The following is a 20,023-nucleotide window of genomic DNA, read 5'->3' on the forward strand; positions in this document are numbered from 1 at the left end:
CCATGACGACGGACCTAGCAATACGGATTGGTTAAATGATGAAAACCATTAGGTTGTATTGAAACACCTTTTCCATATGTTGTATTGTTGTATTATCCTTTAATTTGTTGTATTGTTTCATTTTCATTAAATAATACGACTATTTATTAAAAACATTTGAGCATCAAAACACAGATTAATTAAAAACAAACCTTAATTTATTGCAAACAACACACAAAACAAACCATACATAAAAGTATTATAATAATAATATTAAAAAAAATATAATTCCAAAAAACACCACACACAAAATAAAGCATAATTAAAAACAAAGCATAATACAATTTTAGAGGGTGAAAATCTTATCTGAAATCTGAAATATTTCGCTTGAACTCACACACACAGAAGGGTTCGAACTCCTCCCCACTTCCAAGTTTTGAGCCACTTAACCACCACGCTAGTCATCACTTTGTAATTAGTACTTATGTAATATGGTATTTATAACTCTTCCAAGCTGTTTCTCAAAATAGAAAATAATTACTTATTGTTCTATATTGTTGATCAAATATTTAATTACTTAATATAATTTCTTTCTTTCCTATTAAATATATTTAATGTTATTGTTTATTTTATTATTCATTGTAAGTACTTACATTACTAAATTCCCTTTCAAATTGTTGCTTAATAAATTAAATCTCTATAATTATTTTCTTTTTTTCTTATTTAATTCATCATTGGATAACTTTATTTATGTCCTTAGTTAATTTTCAATCTTCACTATTAATTTTTAAGCATGGTAAAGTGCTTAATTTTCATGACAAATTAAGTTGGTTTACATCTTTAATTATTTTTCAATTTTTGATAAATAATAAATATAAGAACGTGTACCATGTCATGATGTCCAGTGAATAACGTGAAATAAAGTTACTCATGTATTTTATCATGCAATTTATAAAATGTAAAATATTGTAGTAAAAATGATAAATAAATTACTAGAGGGTGTATAATTTTCTTTCATTAATTACTCTAGATTTTCTAAGTCATAGAGTTTGTCAGCTCGCAATATAATCAACTTAAATCACTCAAACATGCTATGCAATGCATTTCCTTCCAATCTTTTGTGTTAAAATAATAGATGATTGACTAAATAAACTTTTTACAAAGTTTCATTAAAAATTTCCATGTATTTATCACAATTTTCGTGGTTTTTATCCTATTTTTATCGATATCGATATTTTCATCGATATCGATATTTTTTCAATATTTTCATCGATATTTCTGTGTTTTTGAACCACCGATATTTCCTAAACCCTCGATATTTAAGACCTTGGAATCCACAAATACAATAGGGCACACCTTTATTAGAGAGGATATATAATGTGGTATAAAAATGTGGGAATTCTATCATTTTCCTTTTTGTTATTAATATTAGATTTATAGAACTTAATTGCTAATTAAATGAAACTACAAGACTAAATTTTTAATTTTTTGGTTAGAAAAGATACTTTTACATAACTAAAATTGTTAAAATTGAAATGACAAACCAAAAATGCGTTTTAGCCTTATTTTTCTCTCTAAACTGATAGAGATGGGAGGGGATTCGCTGTCCCTATTTTTCATGTCCCTTCGAGTTCCTTGTATAATTTGTTGACACATGTCTATTCACTTAATTCCAATAATAACACTGTTAATTTTTAATAAAATAAAAATTAAAAGAAATTAAACCCAAAACAAAACAATAATAACGCTGTATAATTTGTTGACACGTTTCTGAGATTCATTCACTGGTATCTTTCTGAATTTTATTAAGTTAACGGTGTTAATTCAAGGTTAAGTGGATGGACATGTGTCAAACACTTAAATAGGGAACACAAGGGGACATGTAATTTGGGGACTGCAGATCCGCTCCCGATAGAGATAAAGGCTTCGGCTACTCCAACAATAATAAAGACGGTTGGACAGCTCAACGTTTATACAACGGAGTGTGAAGTACACGTCGGGGTCGGACAAAGACTTCCCTGTGTTGGTTGTGCCGTACGGCGTCGTCGCGGTCGCGGTCGCCTCCAGTTCCAGCTCAAACCCCTTTTCATTCATCAATTTTTAAACAATTAAACTGTCTCCCTCATCTCCCTTCTCATCTATATCCTTATACGACCCCGTTTCGTCACCACCAAATCCCATTCTCCGCGACCCACGATCGCAATCCCTAAATTAGGTAATTCCTCACCCACTACATTGGGATCATCTGTATTGGAATCTTGTTTTTCCTGTCCTTTTTATGTTTGAGATCAATTTCGTGATTGGATTTTACAATCGATCATCTTCTTTTTTTGGGCGAATTATGGATTATTTTGGATCGTTTAGGTTTGTTTTTGTTTTTTAAAATTAGTGATAATTTGATTAAAAGTTTGCATTTGAATCCATTTTATACATGCCGAATTTGGGTATGAGTTGCTTTGAATTAACATTTACTTGAATTGGTTCAAATTGTTTTACTTAGCTTGAATTCTGTGGTTTGTTGATTTGAAGCACTAAAAGAGCTGGATTTGCGGCTTTTGACTTTGATAATCTTTTTTACCTTTGTTGCTCTCGATAGAGCAAAATTGGTGCAAGAATGTGCATGTAGTCCACTCAACTTACTTAGAATTAGGAGAATTAAGAGCTTAGTTGTGGCTGGTGTCCCCGCATTTGGGAATAAAAGAAAGAATAGGGTTTTCATAATGAGCTGATGCAATTTATTTTATAGCCTGTTTCCTTGATATTTTTTTTTGGGTTATATGAGCTAGTGGGTGCAAGCTAGAGGTCCTTTATATGTCGTTGGAGGTTTGTGGTCAACTGCTGGGAGAAAGTGGAATTATATTACTTTTCTGGAAGTAGCAATGTTCATGATGTATGTTCATGTATAGGTTGCTTCATGGATATTGTAGTTTTTTGAGATTTGGTAGGATTAGACTATCTATACAGAGATGCTATACAGATGGTAGTGTAACTGCATGCTTTGCTGAAGATGCACCAAGTAGTTTTGGCTGAATTTATAACTAGTTGACACTGCTTTGGGATTGGTAGGTTTAAGTTTTTTGGAAATTAGCAGTAGGATCACAGAGGGAACTGTTGATTTTTTATTTGAGTTTATTTTGTTTCTTAAGCGTTTATCAACCAAACATATTCCGCTCCTGCTGTGCTGCACTTACCAAAATAATCCTTGGGATTTTAACTTAAGGTCAAGAATAGGGTGGTTTAGAGGAGGTATTGGGAAAGAAAATTGTGCTAAACAGAATGATGAAATATCGTTGTATGATCCTATTCTAAATGTAATCTTCCATTTTCTCTTATATCAACTGTATATGTTTAGTCTTGTATTTTTCTTGTTATTGCCTTTTTATAATCTTATGCAAGGTCCAAGTATATGTAAAGATGTTGTGTTTATTTGTTTATAAAGAATTCTCGAATATGCTGTTGATGAATTAGTATGCCTGATATATTGCAGTTCAATGGCATCTTCTTCGGACTCATGGATGAAGGAATATAATGAAGCAACAAAACTTGCAGATGATATCAATGGTATGATATCTGAACGGAGTACGTTGCCTGCATCAGGTCCAGACGCTCAGCGTTATGTGTCTGCCATACGGAGGAAGATTACAATATTAGGGACTAGACTTGATAGCTTACAGTCCCTTTTATCAAAACTCCCTGGAAAGCAGCCCATGTGAGTCATCTTAGGTGAATTGTATTACTACATAAAACAACCTGCCATTGGAGCAAATATATCTAGAACTTAACAATGTTGTCAACTCTTCTTTCTTTTCCTGCGTGTGTTTGTCAATGTCATGTGAAGGGGTTTATTCCCATATTATGAGTTTTTTAAGTTGGTTTTTTCATGTGATCCTCTTTTGTGATAAAAGTTATTTCAACTGTTGATGCAAAAATGATTCTGGCTATCATCATATGAAATTTTGTGTGCTGCCTATTGTAATACTCAGATCAGAGAAAGAGCTGAATCGTCGGAAGGATATGATCGGAACTTTAAGATCGAAAGTTCAACAGATGTCAACAACGCTGACGTCGCACTCTGCGAACCGAGACAGCTTGCTTGGGCCAGAAATAAATAAAGCTGATGCCATGGGAAGAACAGTTGGTCTGGACAACTATGGCCTTGTTGGTCTGCAGCGACAAGTTATGAAAGGCAAGTTCCTTAATATTAAGTTCTAACCTTTTAACATTCTTTAATCTTCTTTCACATGGTTTGGATTTCACTATATTGATCTTATCATGGTATGCCTTTGAAGCAGAGCAAGATGAGGGGCTTGAGAAATTGGAGGAGACTGTAGTAAGCACAAAACATATTGCATTGGCAGTCAATGAGGAACTTGACCTACACGCTAGACTTATCGTATGTTCTTGCATCCAAATCTTTTTGTCTTTGTCTCTTCCATCTAAAAAGTAATTACTTATTTATCTAAAATGTGTTTCGCTTTTCTGACTATTACTTATTCTTTCTGGCCCACTGTACAGGATGATTTGGATGAACATGTGGAAGTTACAGACTCCCGGCTACGGGTAATGTTCTAACTCATGTATTTTAAAATAGCTTGTCCCCTTCTTGTACCCTGACAAGCAAAAGGTGTGTGCTGGGTGGATATTTCGTGTGGTTTTATATGCATTGTGATCCGTCCAGTCTTAGTTAATTCATTCTTGAATTTCTTAGGAAAAACTTATCAATAAAAGTAAGATCGACACGAGGAAAATAGATGTTATGGAGAAATTTTTTAAAAAAAGAAAAAAGATATATTAAAGATGTTTGGAATGACTCTGGTATATGCCTTTTTATTTAGTTGTCAAATTGTGAAGGGAAAATTATAGAATGCACACGCTTAATCACTAGGGAAATAGAAGAAAAGAAATGCAAGGGGATTTGAGTTATAAATTTTTCTTTTCATCTTGTTGGCGGTCAATGGTTCATTTTTTATATATGTAACTCTCAAGGGTCTTGACTGAGATCGTTACAGATGGCGTAGGGTTTGGATAGCTCTTAGGCTAAATCTTACCAATAGAAATTTAATTTATTGGAAACCTATATTCTCTTTTGGAAATAGGTGCTGTTAACTTGAACCGACTTCAGCACTGATATTTGTCATTAAATTGCATTGAGGAGGCTATAAATGTGCTCGGTGCACAAGATCATTGGGTTTTATCAGCTTAAAACTCAAATGTTAACATAAATCAATTTATCATACTTTTGTTGTAGCATGTTTGGGAGTCCCAGTTGCATTTCTTTATGCTGCTATGTTGGCCTTTGAATTTCATATTCTATTGGTTGACTCAAAAGAAGGGAAAAGGAAGAAAATGGTTAGGTGACCGGTAAAAGAAGAAACTATTCACTTCATTTGTCAACAAAACTAAACTTCAATATTGTGCTGCAACTACTTTGGGTGGTTTCTGCTTTATTAGAAAAGGAAAAACTAAAACTAAAATAGGATGGCATCTGATCTGAGTTTGTAAGTGTTGTCACAGTGAAAAAAAAAGCATCTGATTCCAAATTGATATGAGGTTTTATGCCAAAGCAGTTGGAGCATGTTGTAGGCATTGTAGGGTATACCGTATCATGCCAAGGGCAGTCACGGAAGTTAAATTGGATTATTTGATTTTTCTGTTTTCCATTTATTAAGAATTAAAATATTTTATTATGGGGAAATAGTAATCACATACTATTTTGTCTATCTGATATTGTCAAAACAGCGGGTGCAGAAGAACTTGGCAGTTTTGAACAAGCGCACAAAGGGTGGTTGCTCGTGCATGTGCATGCTTCTATGTGTTGTCGGGATTGTGGTTCTGCTTGCCGTTATATTTTTGCTGATCAAATACTTGTAATCTACTACCAACTATAAGTCTATACAGAACACAAAGACCTCCTGTTTGTGTGTCTTGTTGTGGAGTGCTGTCTTGGTTGTGATGTTGCATGCGGCTTTCTTTGGTGTTTAGTTTTGTGAATTTGTGTGTTGTTAAAATAATTGTAAATTGCATGGCTCATTGGCGCCTTTAAGTACGATATTTTGTTGATAATGTTTTCTGTTTTTAATTGTTGGAGGTTCCGGAGCAAATAGACCACCAAAGTTCGAAGTTCCTAACTCCCCATTTTTCACTTGTGTGCGAGAGAGAAAATTCCAGTTTCTTTTCTATTGCTAAGAAGTCCAATGCTTCTGCTGCTTGGAAGGGGATTTTGCAAACTATTCTCATCTTTTGGAGGAATGGGACTAAAAAATCCTTTCACGATTGTGTTAACTGGAGAGGAGATCTGATATTTTTTTGGTATTTTTTTTTTTTTTTTTCACTCCCGTTCAATTGACTCTCGATAAATTAATGGAGGCAGAGCTCATCTCTCTATCAAAACAAACGGGTAAAATCACGCGAGGACATCGGAGAACTTGAGAAGACGAAAATATTCGCTTGTCAAGAAGTCCTATAATTTAACGGAAAAATGGAATTAGTTTGTAATTTTTCTTTTTCAAGTACTGTTACAATATGTAGGAATTTTTACGTTCATGTCACTAGCAGTGTGATGTGTATGTATAAGTTTTTTTGTGTGTGTTTTTGATAAATTATTTTTGAATATGTGTCAAACTGTGATTCACAGAAAAGAGGAGTATCTCCTTACAGGAAAGGAGGCAAGCAATATTCTGCACTAATTAGTATTTATGTGTTTTAAGTAATAAATGAAATGTCAATATTATACTGGAGTGGTTAACAACAATTGTCCGTGCACCTAGCATTCTGAGTTCAATTCCTAACACTATTTAGTGCCAGTTTGGTATTGCTGTGCTGTGCTATGAAAATAATCTCTGTCAGATTTGCTGTGAGATAAAGTAGTTTGGCATTTGGTCAACTTTTTGTTAAAAGTGTTATTGGTACTGATTCCTACATAATCAGAAAATGATTGCCGCATAATCAATAAACTCAACACCTCTTCGAAACTGATTCCTGCATAATCAGAAAACGAAAGCAACTCATTAGCTGCTTTTCCTTATAGCTTTGTCTCACAACAATTTTTAACAATAAGTGATTTTTTCATAGTTTACCAAACGGATTGGGCTTCCCAAATTTTTTTAAAAATCACTCATCACCCTAAATAAGCAATGCCAAACGGGCACTTATTTTTAACAAGTAAAATATCCACATGTGCACATATATGATGAACAAATTAGTGATAAATTTAATGACCATTGTGTTAGTCCTGTAACTATCATACGATCCGAGTTCGATTCCTAAAATTATTTATTTTTTTTCTCTCCCTAATATTAAAAGAGGTTGCAAATTGTAAGAGGCTAGCTTAACTAATTAGTAGCAGTTTGTTGGGGTCTTTTTGTTCAGAGCTACAATGGGCTTGTTGGACTACTGCGAAGTAGATCGAGCTCTGTTGTGCCCCTGTCTGAGTTTGCCGCACCAGGCCCCAAAACACCCCGAAAGAGTTGAGATCTTAGGGAGTGCTTTGGTATTCTTCAATGGCTCTTCAGTACATTGAAAGTTTTGATGAGAAGGATACATCAGCTACTGTGAAGCTATTGCTTGATGATACAGGTGCAGTAGACGTTAGACGGGGTTTGCTTGAAACATAGTAGAACAGGTGTTCCAACAGCTTGTTTGATTGGGTTTCTGGCAACTTGACGAATGCTTGGTTACACCTTTGGATTTTTCACCAAAAAGGTGATGCCCATGATTTCAACTTGGCTTCAGAAGATAAGTGTTTCAGATCTGTAATATCGTTTTTGGAGAGAGAGAGAGAGAGATATATATATATATATATACATATAATGAGAAGATGGAAGAACAGAGCTTGAATCTTGCAGAGGATTCAGATATAAGAGATGAAGCTTGCTCTCTGAATGTGTAGGTTAGGATAAAGAAGAAGGAGATAGAATGTGAGGCACTTGGGCTTGATGTTAGCAGTTAGAGAATAAGCCTGCTTGACTGCTCTGGTTGAGTTTAATAGGTAGGAGGTACCTCTTTTTATAGCCGTTGGAAGCTTCTCCTTCCCAAGAAACCCTATGGTTTCTATCCAATTTGGCCAAGTCTTTCCTTTCATTTCTGTTCTCATCCTTTGACTGGTGAAATTCTCTACACCCAATCGCACAAAAACAGGGTTTGGGGAGCTCTAGGCTTTTCCGGCAGCTGTTCCAGTGAGAGAATCTAATTTTCAGCCATCTTTCTTCCTTCTTTTCTCCCATCTTCCATGACTAGATCTGATTTGGGGGGGGGGGAAAGAAATGGGTATGCACGCTGGTTTGAAGAGTGTTTTGCTTAAGTATCCCTTGATTTTTCTGATGGCTTGCGTTGGGTTTGTCTTTGGCCATGTGCTGGAGTCTCCCAGCTTTCTGAGCGTACAAACATCTCCTAGTTTTCTATCATGGTTTCATTTCAAACCATGTGCTGGAGATTTTTGGGATATTTTCTAAGCCACTTGGGCTATTTGGGCCTTCCTAAGGTGATGGGTTAGTGTGTTAAGGGAATGGGCCAACCTATTAAGTGATGGACCATTTTTATTGAGATGATGAGCTTATTTTTCCTAAAGTATTGGGCTATCTCTTCTAGAGTATTGAGCTTTTTTCTCTCTTTTATGCTTACCCACATATTTGGGTTTAAGAAATGGGCTTGAGTTTGGGGGCTCCCAAGCAGCCCAAAACTTCCATTTTTTGGCTCATCAATGGGCTTTATGAAAGCTCGTTACCATCCATACCAGAACCCATTTAAGCAAGCCCCGGACATTTGCGTGACTTGGATCCACTTAAACTTGTAGCGTGGCTAGATGTAATAATAATAATTTTTCGTTTGGCATTGCATGTTGCTTGGCCTACTTGAATTTTGTCGCTTTGAAGTGGGATATAATGCTTGACGGAATAATTAGCATTGGCTTATAGAGCTAGTGCCTTTTATAGGCTCATTTTAATTCTTATCGTGATAAATTGCATATTTATTTGGCATGGCACGTGGTCGTGGCTCGTGAAAGCATGAATGACATACTTTCGCGTGCTCCAAATCGAGTTTTTTCTTAATAAGGCATTGCATTGGCCCTAGAATTCATTTGAGCCTAACCCTGAATTTTTTGGGCCTCAACACAGTTATCTCTAGATTCTGTGTTTGAATCCACCTCCCTAAATATCGCATATATTAAATTTTTTTATTTTTTGTTCCAAATCTCCTACTCCTACCGATGAACAAAGAAAAAAAAGAATTCAGTCCTTGTTAGCCCAAATTGGCTTATGTATTCTCATTAGTGTCCAGTCCGGTAACGAATGACTGGGTTCATCAACTGTTAGGCCTATATAAATAAAAGCCCAGTAAACCTCTTTCATGAACTGACAACCATGGCTCTAAGCCTGTAACTTCCTCACCGGAACTCGTCGTCCATAATTGACAGTCGACCCCAACTCGGATTTGGCTTGCCATTTTCAGGTACTTCTTTTCAAAATTCTCTCTCTTTACAGTTTGAATTGCCTTGAGCAATATGTAAACCTATATTGGTATACATATAAATACATAATCATCAAGCTGACCGAACCCAGATGAGTTTTTGCGACTTTCTTTGTGCCTAATCTCAATTTCATGTATATATTGCTTGAAAATAGCATACCCAGCTCCGTAACGAAGTAGGGTTTTACTTATTATTTTAATAATTGCTTTGCAGAACCAGTGGGGTGGCCTTTGGTGCAAGAGCTTTGTGAAGTAATTAAGCAAAAAAAATTACCAAAGAAAAAAACAATAAAAATGAGCAATGTGCCTAAAGAAGCGATAGAGGTCGTAGCACAGAGCATTGGCATTTCCAATTTGTCCCCCGATGTCGCGCTTGCTCTCACCCCAGATGTCGAGTACCGGGTCCGAGAGATCATGCAGGTATCTGCCTGGTTAATGCGGTTACAGAAAGCTTTTTCTTAAATTTTATTTAGTTATAATTGTCATTTTGTAGTGCTGTGGAGTTTTCAACCTTTAGTTGCTACAAAAATAGAAGAACTTGCTAGCTTTGGATAGAGGAATCAGACATATCCCCAGTGTTTTAATGTGTAAATTCTTATCTTTCATTGCCAAATATAACCCTAAAATCTTAATTGTGTAAAATATCCCCTGAACGTTTTTTTAAATTATTTTTTTTAAAGTTGTAAATTAAGTTAAGGTAAGATTCAACTACAGCAGCAACTTCTTGTTTTCTTCATTAAGGTAGATTATGAAGAAAATATGAGGGTTGAGCTCATTGTGTGGTGTATGCTTTCCATTTATATAGAGCCTGTGAGGAAGGAAATAAATGGTTGTCATTTTAAAATCGCAGGAGGCAATTAAATGCATGCGACACTCAAGGCGAACTGTTCTGACTACAGATGATGTGGATAGTGCACTTAAATTAAGAAATGTGGAGGTAAGCTGTGTTGTTATTCAGATGTGACTACCCTTGTTGTGCTTGTTTAATTCTATGGTTTTCTTTGAGTTGGAAATGCAAAATTGATTTTCCTTCATTCTAAAAGCTTATTAATTGTTTCTGTTTGTTTTTTTAAGCTCTGTTAAGTCAAATGCTTTGAGCTTCTTTGTTGGAAGCTGTTGTTTTATGCATTTTGTTAGTCTGTAGCATGATTAGTATTATGATGTCCGTGCGACCGAGGACACATGTTAGAACTTGTAGTCTTTTTGGGAGAACCCTCTGGAATCTTCATGGAAGTAAGTCTGGACGGCAGCAAACAGAAAATGATTCCTGGGACTTGTAATAGAAAGTATATGGGAAAGGAATGCTAGATGGATTCAGTACTCTAATAAGGAATGAAATCTTGAGACAATTTCCTGAGGGTGACATTATGTGACGCAGTCTGGTGTAATGTGGGACGGGTTTCACGTGATGGGTAGAGTGGTGGAGAAGAAGTTCTCCACATGTCTTTGTCAACCGTTGCTCCCTTTTGCTTTTTTAGGGGTGTGTGCTTCGGTGCTTCCTTGAACATCTATAAGTGTATTATGTTTGTCTCATATGTGGATACTGTGCTGACAAGGTCTAAGTTTGAAAAGCTTGGCCTTCATTCATTTTCCGATTTTGTTTATTTAATTTTGTGTTCAATCTTCACATTTTTCTTTATTAAAAAAAAAGAGATAAAAGATTCCTTGTCTTCTACCTGCTTTAGCCGATATATGGCTTTGCCTCTGGAGATCCTTTGAGGTTCAAGAGAGCTGCGGGACATAAGGATTTGTTCTACATCGATGACAATGACGTGGAATTTAAAGATGTAAGAGTTTATTGATGAATTTAAACATGGTTTTCTATGCTACATTTACTAGTTATCTTTTGACGTTTCATATATTGCATGATATTTATAGGTCATTGAAGCACCTTTACCAAGAGCACCTCTTGGTGTATCTGTTACTGCTCACTGGCTGGCAATTGAAGGCGTTCAACCTGCAATTCCAGAAAATGCTCCTATTGAAGGTATCCTGCTAAAGTTACGTGCAAGATTGCTTGGCTAACTAGGGATCTGATCTTTACCAAATTCTTATTCTAGACCACCATGCTGAGGCAGGCATCATGCATTGAATTATCATTTGCATATCGATTACATAAAACCTGTTTAATCATGTTCACTTCTGATTTACGATGATATGAACCCTGTCTAATAATTTACTTACAGTTTGCAATAATCTTTGTGTTGCATTCTTATGTATGACCTATTTTATTTGAAATTTTAACTTTACCATCAATAGTAATTTGGATTGCCATAATGCTTTGTTTTGTAGCACTAGCAGCATACTCTGATGTGAAAAAATCTGAATACAAGGAAGATGGAATCCCTGTAGACATTAAATTGCCTGTTAAGCATGTACTGTCAAGGGAACTTCAGGTATATTATTTTCCATGTTCTGTAAGCACCTTGCGTAAAATACTATTAAATGCCATAATTTCTCTGTGGTTGCCTCTGCAGCTTTACTTTGAGAAGATTACAGAGCTTACTCGCAGGTCTAGTTCCACCCTCTTCAAAGAAGCATTAGTCAGCTTGGCAACAGATTCAGGACTCCATGCGTTGGTTCCTTACTTCACATGCTTTATTGCTGATGAGGTAGTCATTCTGATGGTATCTTGGTCTAATTACTTTTTGTTACGCATTTTACATGATGTTTTCCTGCAATCATCTCAGGTTACAAGGAATTTGAATAGTTTCCCCCTCCTATTTGCTTTGATGCGCCTTGTCCGGAGCCTTCTTCAAAATCCTCACATACATATTGAACCTTATGTAAGCATTTAATTCTATCAACTGTTTAAGTACATAGGTTTTATAGCCATATAACCTTTCAGAAGAATTTATAGTCTTTGTCTATCTGATACTTACATGTTTCATTTCAAGTGAGATTTTATCTATCTAATTTTGTAATTTGTTCCAGCTACAACAATTGATGCCATCTGTTATTACCTGCCTTGTTGCCAAAAGATTAGGGAATAGATATACTGACAATCACTGGGAACTTAGAAACTTTACCGCAAACCTGGTTTCTTCAATTTGCAAAAGGTGAAGATTTTTTTTATTTTGTTAAACCTCTTTCTTTGTTTAAGGCAAAGACACGTGCAACAAATATAACAATGTTGTGCTATATATGTATTTGAAAACTATCAAGTAAGATATGTGTACCAAAAAGAAGAAAAGTTTATTATTAATTTCAATTTGGTTTATCATGTCCACTGGGTCCTGGCAAATCTTGTCCATATTGCCTCAAGGTCATTCTTGTAACAGAAAATTACACACATAGAGCTAAAAGGGGGCATGTGTATATGTCATTATTGACTAATTATATGCTCTAACACATGTGCATTGTACATTTTAGTCAGGGCTCCATTTCCATAGACCAAGTACCATGTTTCAGCTGATCTAGCTGACTTGGCCTGTGGAATTTATCATTCTAGTAAAGCTTTGTCTGACACTGTGACCAATTACCTATGGTAATTTAGTTTGCTAAGTAATTTGGCAACACGCAGAGATATCAAGACTCTTTAAAAACAATGAGATACTGAGCATTATAAAATTTACTCATTACATCGAGATGCTTCTATCTTTTTATTAGCAGTGTATTTTTGCAGATTTGGGCATGTTTATCACAATCTTCAACCACGTTTGACAAGGACTCTGCTTCATGCTTTCTTGGACCCAACAAAAACATTACCTCAGCATTATGGTGCAATTCAAGGGCTAGCAGCCCTTGGTCCTAGTGTGGTATGCTCTTCTGCATGCTTTTATATTACATGGATTTTCTAATAAGGCTGCAGTCTTGGTGTTGGACATGGTTTCTTAGCATATTTGCATCTAGTTTTAGTTGTGGCTGCCTTCATTGTCTCTGTGTGTTTTTCTGCTTAACCTAGTGGAAACATCTTTTTTTTTTTTTTTTTGGGTTTGATCTAATTGCCATGCTTCTCAACTTTGAGCAGGTTCGTCTACTTATACTACCAAATCTTGATTCGTATATGCAACTTCTTGAACCAGAAATGATACTAGAGAAGCCAAAGAATGAAATAAAGAGGCATGAAGCTTGGCGTGTCTATGGGGCCTTGCTGGTGAGTTCATATTTCAAATTGGAATTTTGTTTTTATGTTTATGGGTTTTGCTTTTAAATTGACATGACATGGAACTAACAAAGCCACTTCCAGAAAGCGGCTGGCCAATGCATGCATGATCGGCTCAAGATGTTCCACAGTTTGTTGTCTCCTCCAGCTCATGCCATTTGGAAGAGCAAGGGAAGGGTTGCAACAACAATGACAAGTATGCCTTCCTTTAACTTGTTTAGTTGCTATGCTACATGCCTGGAGATACACTGATCCCCTCATAGTGCTCCTGTGTGTGTGCGATGATGTGCGTCCAGTATTCAGGGTTATGTGTACATTACACAGAGACACAGACACACACAGACACATATTGGAAAACTTAAGAAGAGGGTTCCTCACTGATAAGAGAAGAAAGGGATTGCGTTCGGGCCCAACTCAATTCAATCATGTAATATAGGTAAACACAGTGTTTTTGAGTGCGGTGTCAGAAGAACTTAAGAAGAGGGTTCCTCTCTGATAAGAGAAGAAAGGGATTGCATTCGGGCCCAACTAAATGCAATCATGTAATATAGGTAAACACGGTGTTTTTGATAAACACTAAAGTTATCGTGATAAAAATTGAATTACAATGCAGAGTGAGGCCCCAAGTCATCCCCCCTTTTTTTGCAAGAAAAAAAAGGGAACCCTATATATATTATATATATTCAGAGTTGTATGTGTATTTTTTTCACATTGCTGTGTGATGCAAGATCGTATTTGTGGATGTATTGAAAAGAGAGTTTCTAATGGCCAGTAGTGTGACTTGTAATTGTCCTCCTTTGGAAGATGGTTGAAGGCAGGGAAAGGTGATGCATGTATGCACTTATGGTATACAGTGTGTAAGCCACCGACATGATGAGGCCAAACATACGTTACCAAAAAGATTGGGATGTGTTTTGTGACGTCATGGCCTATAAACGTGGGGATGTCAGATGTTTGCTTTGAAGTGTAATTCTGACAGAATCGTTATATTGCATGCTTCTGTAGTTTGCATGTAGGTTGAGCGTGTTGGATTTTAGATTTGGTGTTAGTTTGCTTCTGTTTGGCCTAGGTATGCACATGCAGCTTGTGTGTGTTTGTAGAGTTGACAAGAAATAGGGTGTGATTAGAAGAAACTTCAAAATGGTATGAATTACCTGTTGAAGCAGTGGCACTGGCCCCCCCCCAGTTTTTCATCTCTCCTCTAATATATCATATAATACATACAACTAGTAATAGACAATTTTTAATTTAAGTTAATGGCCCCTCTAAAATAAATTAGACATACTAAGCTAGAAATATTTAGCTCTAACACATAACTCTTGAAAACTTATGTATTTGACATACTTGTATTTTCTATTTCGGGCACACCACCGCCCCGCCCCCCACCCAAACCTTACAGTTCAGCTCCACCCCTTTGTTGAAGGGTTTTGGTTGTTGGATTTAATGTTCTGCTAGTCTTTGTTGTTTCGAACTTTCAAGGAACATGGAAAAGGTGAAATTATACCTGTAACTTTGATTGAATACTTAAATCTAAAATGCCTCTTTTATGTTATTGGAAGCGTTCTCTCTTTGTGCACATGCGTACTGTTCTCTGGGTGTGCCTTGCATGGGTCAAACATATGCAACTGGAGTATAATTGAACTTCTATGGTTCCTTTGTAAGAGCAATCTGCTTACATACACAACAATATACAGCACATTTGTTTTTCAATTCACATGGTAGCTTTAGCCTCTATTGAACAAGGTTTGAAAATGGTGACGAGATTTACCTCATTTAACTCGAATATCTACTTTGTCCCATATCATCCTTGTGCTTAACCTCTTTCTTTTCATTCAAGATAAACGCAAAGCAAGCACAGACAACTTGATGCAGCAACCACCACTCAAAAAATTAGCTTCCGATGGCACAGGGGGAGCAATGCCAATGAACTCCATGCAAGTTGACATGCAAGGGGCTGTAGGTGGATTTTCCTCATCTGTTGGGGGTTTAAATGTTGGTTTACCATCCATGTCACACCAGTTACCAAAGGAACACATGTCAGGAAGGGAGGTCAGTGGTCAAATGGTAAAGGGTTCTACAGTTCTTGCTCAGGCGTGGAAAGAGGAGACGGATGCAGGACATTTACTGGCATCCCTGTTTGAATATTTTGGTGAAAGTGTGTTCACCTTTATGCCCAAATCAGAGTTGTCTCTTTTCCTGTGATTAATTTGTGGTCAGTGGTACTTATTGTTCTCAAGAACGTGTAAATCATATGTTTTACTGCTCTGATTCTTTTGTGGAAGGAAGAAGAAAATCTTGTAGGTTAAAGATGTGTCCATACCAAAACTATTTGGTTTTTTCATTGGAAGTAATCTGTAGGTTCCAGTGGCTGTACTCGTATCTCAGGCCCTAACGATTAGATAAATTAAACTTACAGACCTTGCTTGGAATTTTGATACCAGAATACAGCTAATGGCCACTTGCATACCACAATCATAACGTTAAGATTCACAAAGTTCCCACACCCCAGCAGTATGAGCATTAAGGTTCTATGCTGTCGAATGGTGCTGAATCGATGTGCTTGACAGTATAAGTTTCACCCTTTTTACTTCAAAGAAAAAAACACATATTTCTTCTCATGAGGAAAGGGGATTGAAACATCATGGTTTTACTTATATTTGTAGCTACTGATTTAGTCCCCTTATACAGTTTCTGGCTGAAAAATAGAATAGGAATTTAGTCACCTTATAGTCACTAGTTGCGTTTCTTAAAAAGGTTTATTATTCGCGCTAAATCTTGACAAGGACAATGGATAAAAAGTAACGACATTTCATAAATCGGATCTTCAATATCATTACAAGGCAAAATGCACAAGAGACTAAAAAACAACAAACTGATTTAAAAGAAAAGCTTTCTGGGAGATGGCTTTGATGAACTGCTGGGTGGCAAGGTTGAGGACTTCAGGGGAAGGGGAATTCCCCTGCTTTCTTGACCCCCTGCTACTTTGTCCAACAGCTTTGCTGCCTTGGGGTCTGTTAGCAGTGTCTTCTGAAACGACTGTGAAAAGCCTGTTGCAATAATAGTCACATGGATCTCTCCATTGTAGCGGTCATCCACAACAGCTCCAAATATTATGTTAGCAGCAGGATCTGCCAAACTTGTCACAACCTGAAAATTTACATTAATATGCAAACTTCATTAGACTGGAAAGGGAAAAATAAAAAACTGTCACCAGCACCAACCACAAACAAAAATTTACAACTTCCCCTCGTTTTTAAAAATAAAAACACTGAGGTAGGACAATTTGCAAAACTAATTGAGGAGCATATTGAACTTATTACCTTTTCTCTTAAGATTTTGGGGGAAAGACTGACATTTTATATCACATACACTGATGAGAGTTGCATAAATACATGAAACTTTTTGAGGAAAGGAGCATCTATACAAGAACATGCACTTCTCAATAAATTGAACGCTCTTGTTACATTTTTAAATAAACAGAAAATTATAAGGGCCTTCGAGATTAAATTATTCATAAAACACTGAAGTGTACCTGAGACACTCTGTTGACTTCCTGCAGGGTTATGTCCTTTCCTCCAGTGATATTATACACTACGCCAGTAGCTGATTGAATTGAAGATCCAATCAGAGGAGCCAAAGTTGCCTGTTCAGCTGCTTCTTCTGCACGGTTTTTGCTGGAGGAAACCCCTACTCCAAGCATTGCAGTTCCTGAGTTTTTCATAACTGCCTTTACATCTGCAAAATCCACATTTACCAGTCCAGGTATCTGCAAATAAAGGGAGCAACACTTTAATTTATCAGAATATGGTGACTATATGATTCAAATCCAAAAGTATACAAATAAAGCTATTCTAAAATAATTGGAATAGTTTCAGCATCTCACTCCTTTCTTATTCACAAATCATCATGTATTTAACCGATTATAATATAACTATTAATAGGGCAAGGCTATGCTTAATTGAATTTAGTTGTCAATAAATTAGAACTTCTGATATGTTTCAGTATCTCAAAAAAGTACTCACCGTGATTATGTCGGAAATTCCTTGCACTCCCTGACGTAAAACATCATCAGCAAGAAGGAAAGCATCCTGAAGGGGTGTCTGCTCATCAGCAATATCAAGAAGGCGATCATTGGGTATCACTATAAGAGTGTCAACATTCTTCTGCAACTTGTCAATGGCCTCGAATGCCTGACAGAAGCAAAAACAAGACAACAATTTTTAAAATTTTGGATGACAAAGAAAGTGGCACTATGATTTAGATAATGCCGAACATTTAAAAACTTATAATTCTCTTCAATCCATAATACTGGTAAACATATAATCTTATCTATATGCATGTCAATGATAAACGGAAATATTGGTTTTATGTCAAAATTTGGAGCCTGCATACACATCATCCTGACGCCAATGAATGCATGTAAGAATTCTCGTCAATGCTCATAATGGATGGAAAAAACAATCAATAACTGAAAATAGTTTAGTTAACTTTAGATAATGTAAAAGCTTTCAGTTATGATTTAGATATAGGGAAGTAGGATACTATCGTAGTTCGGCCTAAGGCCCAAAAGCACCATTAAAGAAGAACTACAGTCACATCAACTTCCTTGGATTTTTAAATTGGTCAAGATGACATGAAGATCTTTTGATTCTGCTACCCCCTGAATCAATTATTTAACTAATGTAAATGAAAGTCTCATAGAATGATTTTAAAGAATACAACATTCAAAACAACATAACAACAGGCTAAGAAGATGTGTATGCTAAGTAGTGAGTAATAAACTCATAATATAAATAAACTATCTAAGCATATTAGGAAAGGAAACATTTGATTTTATACAATTCAAGAAAAGTGCATCAAGTATTTACTAATAGAGATCCCTCGTATGCACTTATGAAGTTGCCAACGTAAGATATAAAAATAAGGACCAAATTGACACCTGCCTGCAAGGATCTTTTACGCCCTTCAAAGCTGAAAGGATAGGTAACCACACCAACAGTCAAATAGCCTGCCTCTTTGGATATCTGTGCAACAACAGGGGCAGCACCAGACCCTGTGCCTCCACCCATACCAGCTGTTATAAACACAAGATCTGAGCCCTTCAGAGCATTTGAAATGGCCTCTTTTGATTCCTCAGCTGCTTGCTCCCCCAAAAGTGGATTCCCACCGGTACCTGCATCTCTATCAAATGATTGAAATCAAAGAACCCCATAGAGTATACAACAAATTCAGATCCGTGATACTGCAAACACCACCAGATGTAGGTGCAAATATTAAATGTGGTGCTACATAACTATATTCATACATACATCATGAATTGACATATAAATGTACACGCCCACATAAATTATGAAGATTTCCTATATCGAAAGGAGAGTGCCCGACCTAGTCCACGAGTCAAAAGCTCTCCAATTTGAAGTGGGTACTCGGCAGCAGACTGTAATAGTGCTTGAGCATCCGTGTTTATGGCATAGAAATCAACACCCTAATGTCAAAATAAGCAACATACCATCAGGAATCAAATCATTGCAAGTAATCTTCAAGGCATTGCTAACACTACTTTCAGAAAATTCCTTTTTAGGCCTAAATTACCATGCCATGCTAATGTTGGTTACTCAATCAAGCCAATCCAGTACCAGAAACAAATAAGAAAAAGAAAAATCAAAGTTATTTAACAACTATGAAACAGAAGAGGGTTTGTACAGTAAGGCAATTATAACACATTGCAAAAACCCAAGAAGAGATACATGTTTAAAATACAAACAATGTACAAACTGAGATATATAAACAGCAAAATTTATGCACATTAAGAAATGGGCTTCAAACAAAATACCCTATTTTCCTGTTACAGAGAGAGAAAAGTTCAAACTTTGAGCAAAGACCCAGAAAAAGTAAAAGGAAAACCCACATGTAAACCGCTGCCAATCATGCGATTAACGGCATTGTTGCCACCGCCACCAACCCCAACCACCTTAATCTTGGCCGATTCCATGGGTGCAAATGAACAGCTCACAACTCCAAAACATCGCCGTTTCAGTGCACTTCTTCTTTTGCTACTTAGAGAAATGCATGTCCTGAAGGAGGGCACTGCCTTATGGTGGTGAAATGCTGTGGGAATTGTCGACGACGTCGTTGAGATTAGCTCGTTTGGGTTTGTCCATGTAGCCATCGTTTTCGTGTTTGGTTCTCTCAGTCAAGGATTTACAAATGGGTTTTGGGTTTTTAGGGTTTTACAAAAATAGAAATGCATCGTTTTCGTTTCCGGAGTTATTTCCAGGTCACTTTATGCATAAAACAAACAAAAATGTAAAAGAAGCAAACAACTCCACAATTTGTTGCACCAAAAACACTTTTATCTCTAATTCTTTTGCCAAATTTTATTTTATTTTTCAAAATTCATCTTTCATTTTCTCCTTCTACTTTTTTTTTTTTCCTCCCTTTGAGTGCTTTAAAAATATAATAAAATTATTACTT

The 20,023-nt window shown here is 36.3% G+C and overlaps 3 protein-coding genes across 3 annotated transcripts; 2 read left to right on the forward strand and 1 right to left on the reverse strand.

Annotated features, from left to right (window-relative positions):
• Nucleotides 1–1,823: 1,823 nt before the first annotated feature.
• Nucleotides 1,824–6,058, forward strand: LOC117625041 (syntaxin-51-like). The gene is made up of 6 exons (XM_034356606.1): nt 1,824–2,194; nt 3,467–3,688; nt 3,963–4,165; nt 4,272–4,372; nt 4,495–4,539; nt 5,719–6,058. Exons 2-6 carry the CDS (start codon nt 3,471–3,473, stop codon nt 5,848–5,850), a joined length of 699 nt encoding a protein of 232 aa, XP_034212497.1. The 5' UTR covers nt 1,824–2,194; nt 3,467–3,470; the 3' UTR covers nt 5,851–6,058.
• Nucleotides 6,059–9,238: 3,180 nt separating this feature from the next.
• LOC117626047 (transcription initiation factor TFIID subunit 6-like) lies at nt 9,239–15,984 on the forward strand. The gene is made up of 13 exons (XM_034357685.1): nt 9,239–9,426; nt 9,659–9,864; nt 10,295–10,381; nt 11,130–11,231; nt 11,323–11,431; nt 11,737–11,840; nt 11,922–12,056; nt 12,135–12,230; nt 12,379–12,503; nt 13,070–13,202; nt 13,415–13,540; nt 13,634–13,745; nt 15,387–15,984. Exons 2-13 carry the CDS (start codon nt 9,739–9,741, stop codon nt 15,749–15,751), a joined length of 1,620 nt encoding a protein of 539 aa, XP_034213576.1. The 5' UTR covers nt 9,239–9,426; nt 9,659–9,738; the 3' UTR covers nt 15,752–15,984.
• Nucleotides 15,985–16,337: 353 nt separating this feature from the next.
• Nucleotides 16,338–19,855, reverse strand: LOC117626048 (cell division protein FtsZ homolog 1, chloroplastic). The gene is made up of 6 exons (XM_034357686.1): nt 19,458–19,855; nt 18,935–19,034; nt 18,493–18,722; nt 17,572–17,739; nt 17,082–17,315; nt 16,338–16,696 (listed from the first exon to the last, which is right to left on the reverse strand). The coding sequence occupies exons 1-6, from the start codon at nt 19,716–19,718 to the stop codon at nt 16,427–16,429; spliced, it is 1,263 nt and encodes a 420-aa protein (XP_034213577.1). The 5' UTR covers nt 19,719–19,855; the 3' UTR covers nt 16,338–16,426.
• Between the last annotated feature and the right edge of the window lie 168 nt (nt 19,856–20,023).

The sequence above is a fragment of the Prunus dulcis genome, chromosome 4 (assembly GCF_902201215.1).
Source record: "Prunus dulcis chromosome 4, ALMONDv2, whole genome shotgun sequence".
Lineage (NCBI taxonomy): Eukaryota > Viridiplantae > Streptophyta > Magnoliopsida > Rosales > Rosaceae > Prunus > Prunus dulcis.

Coding starts and splice junctions, on each gene's coding strand:
- LOC117626047 (XM_034357685.1), top strand. CDS start 9,739: ATGAGCAATGTGCCTAAAGAAGCGATAGAGGTCGTAGCACAGAGCATT. Junction 10,382..11,129: donor TTAAATTAAGAAATGTGGAG/GTAAGCTGTGTT, acceptor TACCTGCTTTAG/CCGATATATGGCTTTGCCTC. Junction 11,841..11,921: donor TACTGTCAAGGGAACTTCAG/GTATATTATTTT, acceptor TTGCCTCTGCAG/CTTTACTTTGAGAAGATTAC.
- LOC117626048 (XM_034357686.1), bottom strand. CDS start 19,718: ATGGCTACATGGACAAACCCAAACGAGCTAATCTCAACGACGTCGTCG. Junction 17,740..18,492: donor GGCGTAAAAGATCCTTGCAG/GCAGGTGTCAAT, acceptor TGCTTCTGTCAG/GCATTCGAGGCCATTGACAA. Junction 16,697..17,081: donor AAGTCAACAGAGTGTCTCAG/GTACACTTCAGT, acceptor GTAAATTTTCAG/GTTGTGACAAGTTTGGCAGA.
- LOC117625041 (XM_034356606.1), top strand. CDS start 3,471: ATGGCATCTTCTTCGGACTCATGGATGAAGGAATATAATGAAGCAACA. Junction 3,689..3,962: donor CTCCCTGGAAAGCAGCCCAT/GTGAGTCATCTT, acceptor TGTAATACTCAG/ATCAGAGAAAGAGCTGAATC. Junction 4,166..4,271: donor GCAGCGACAAGTTATGAAAG/GCAAGTTCCTTA, acceptor CCTTTGAAGCAG/AGCAAGATGAGGGGCTTGAG.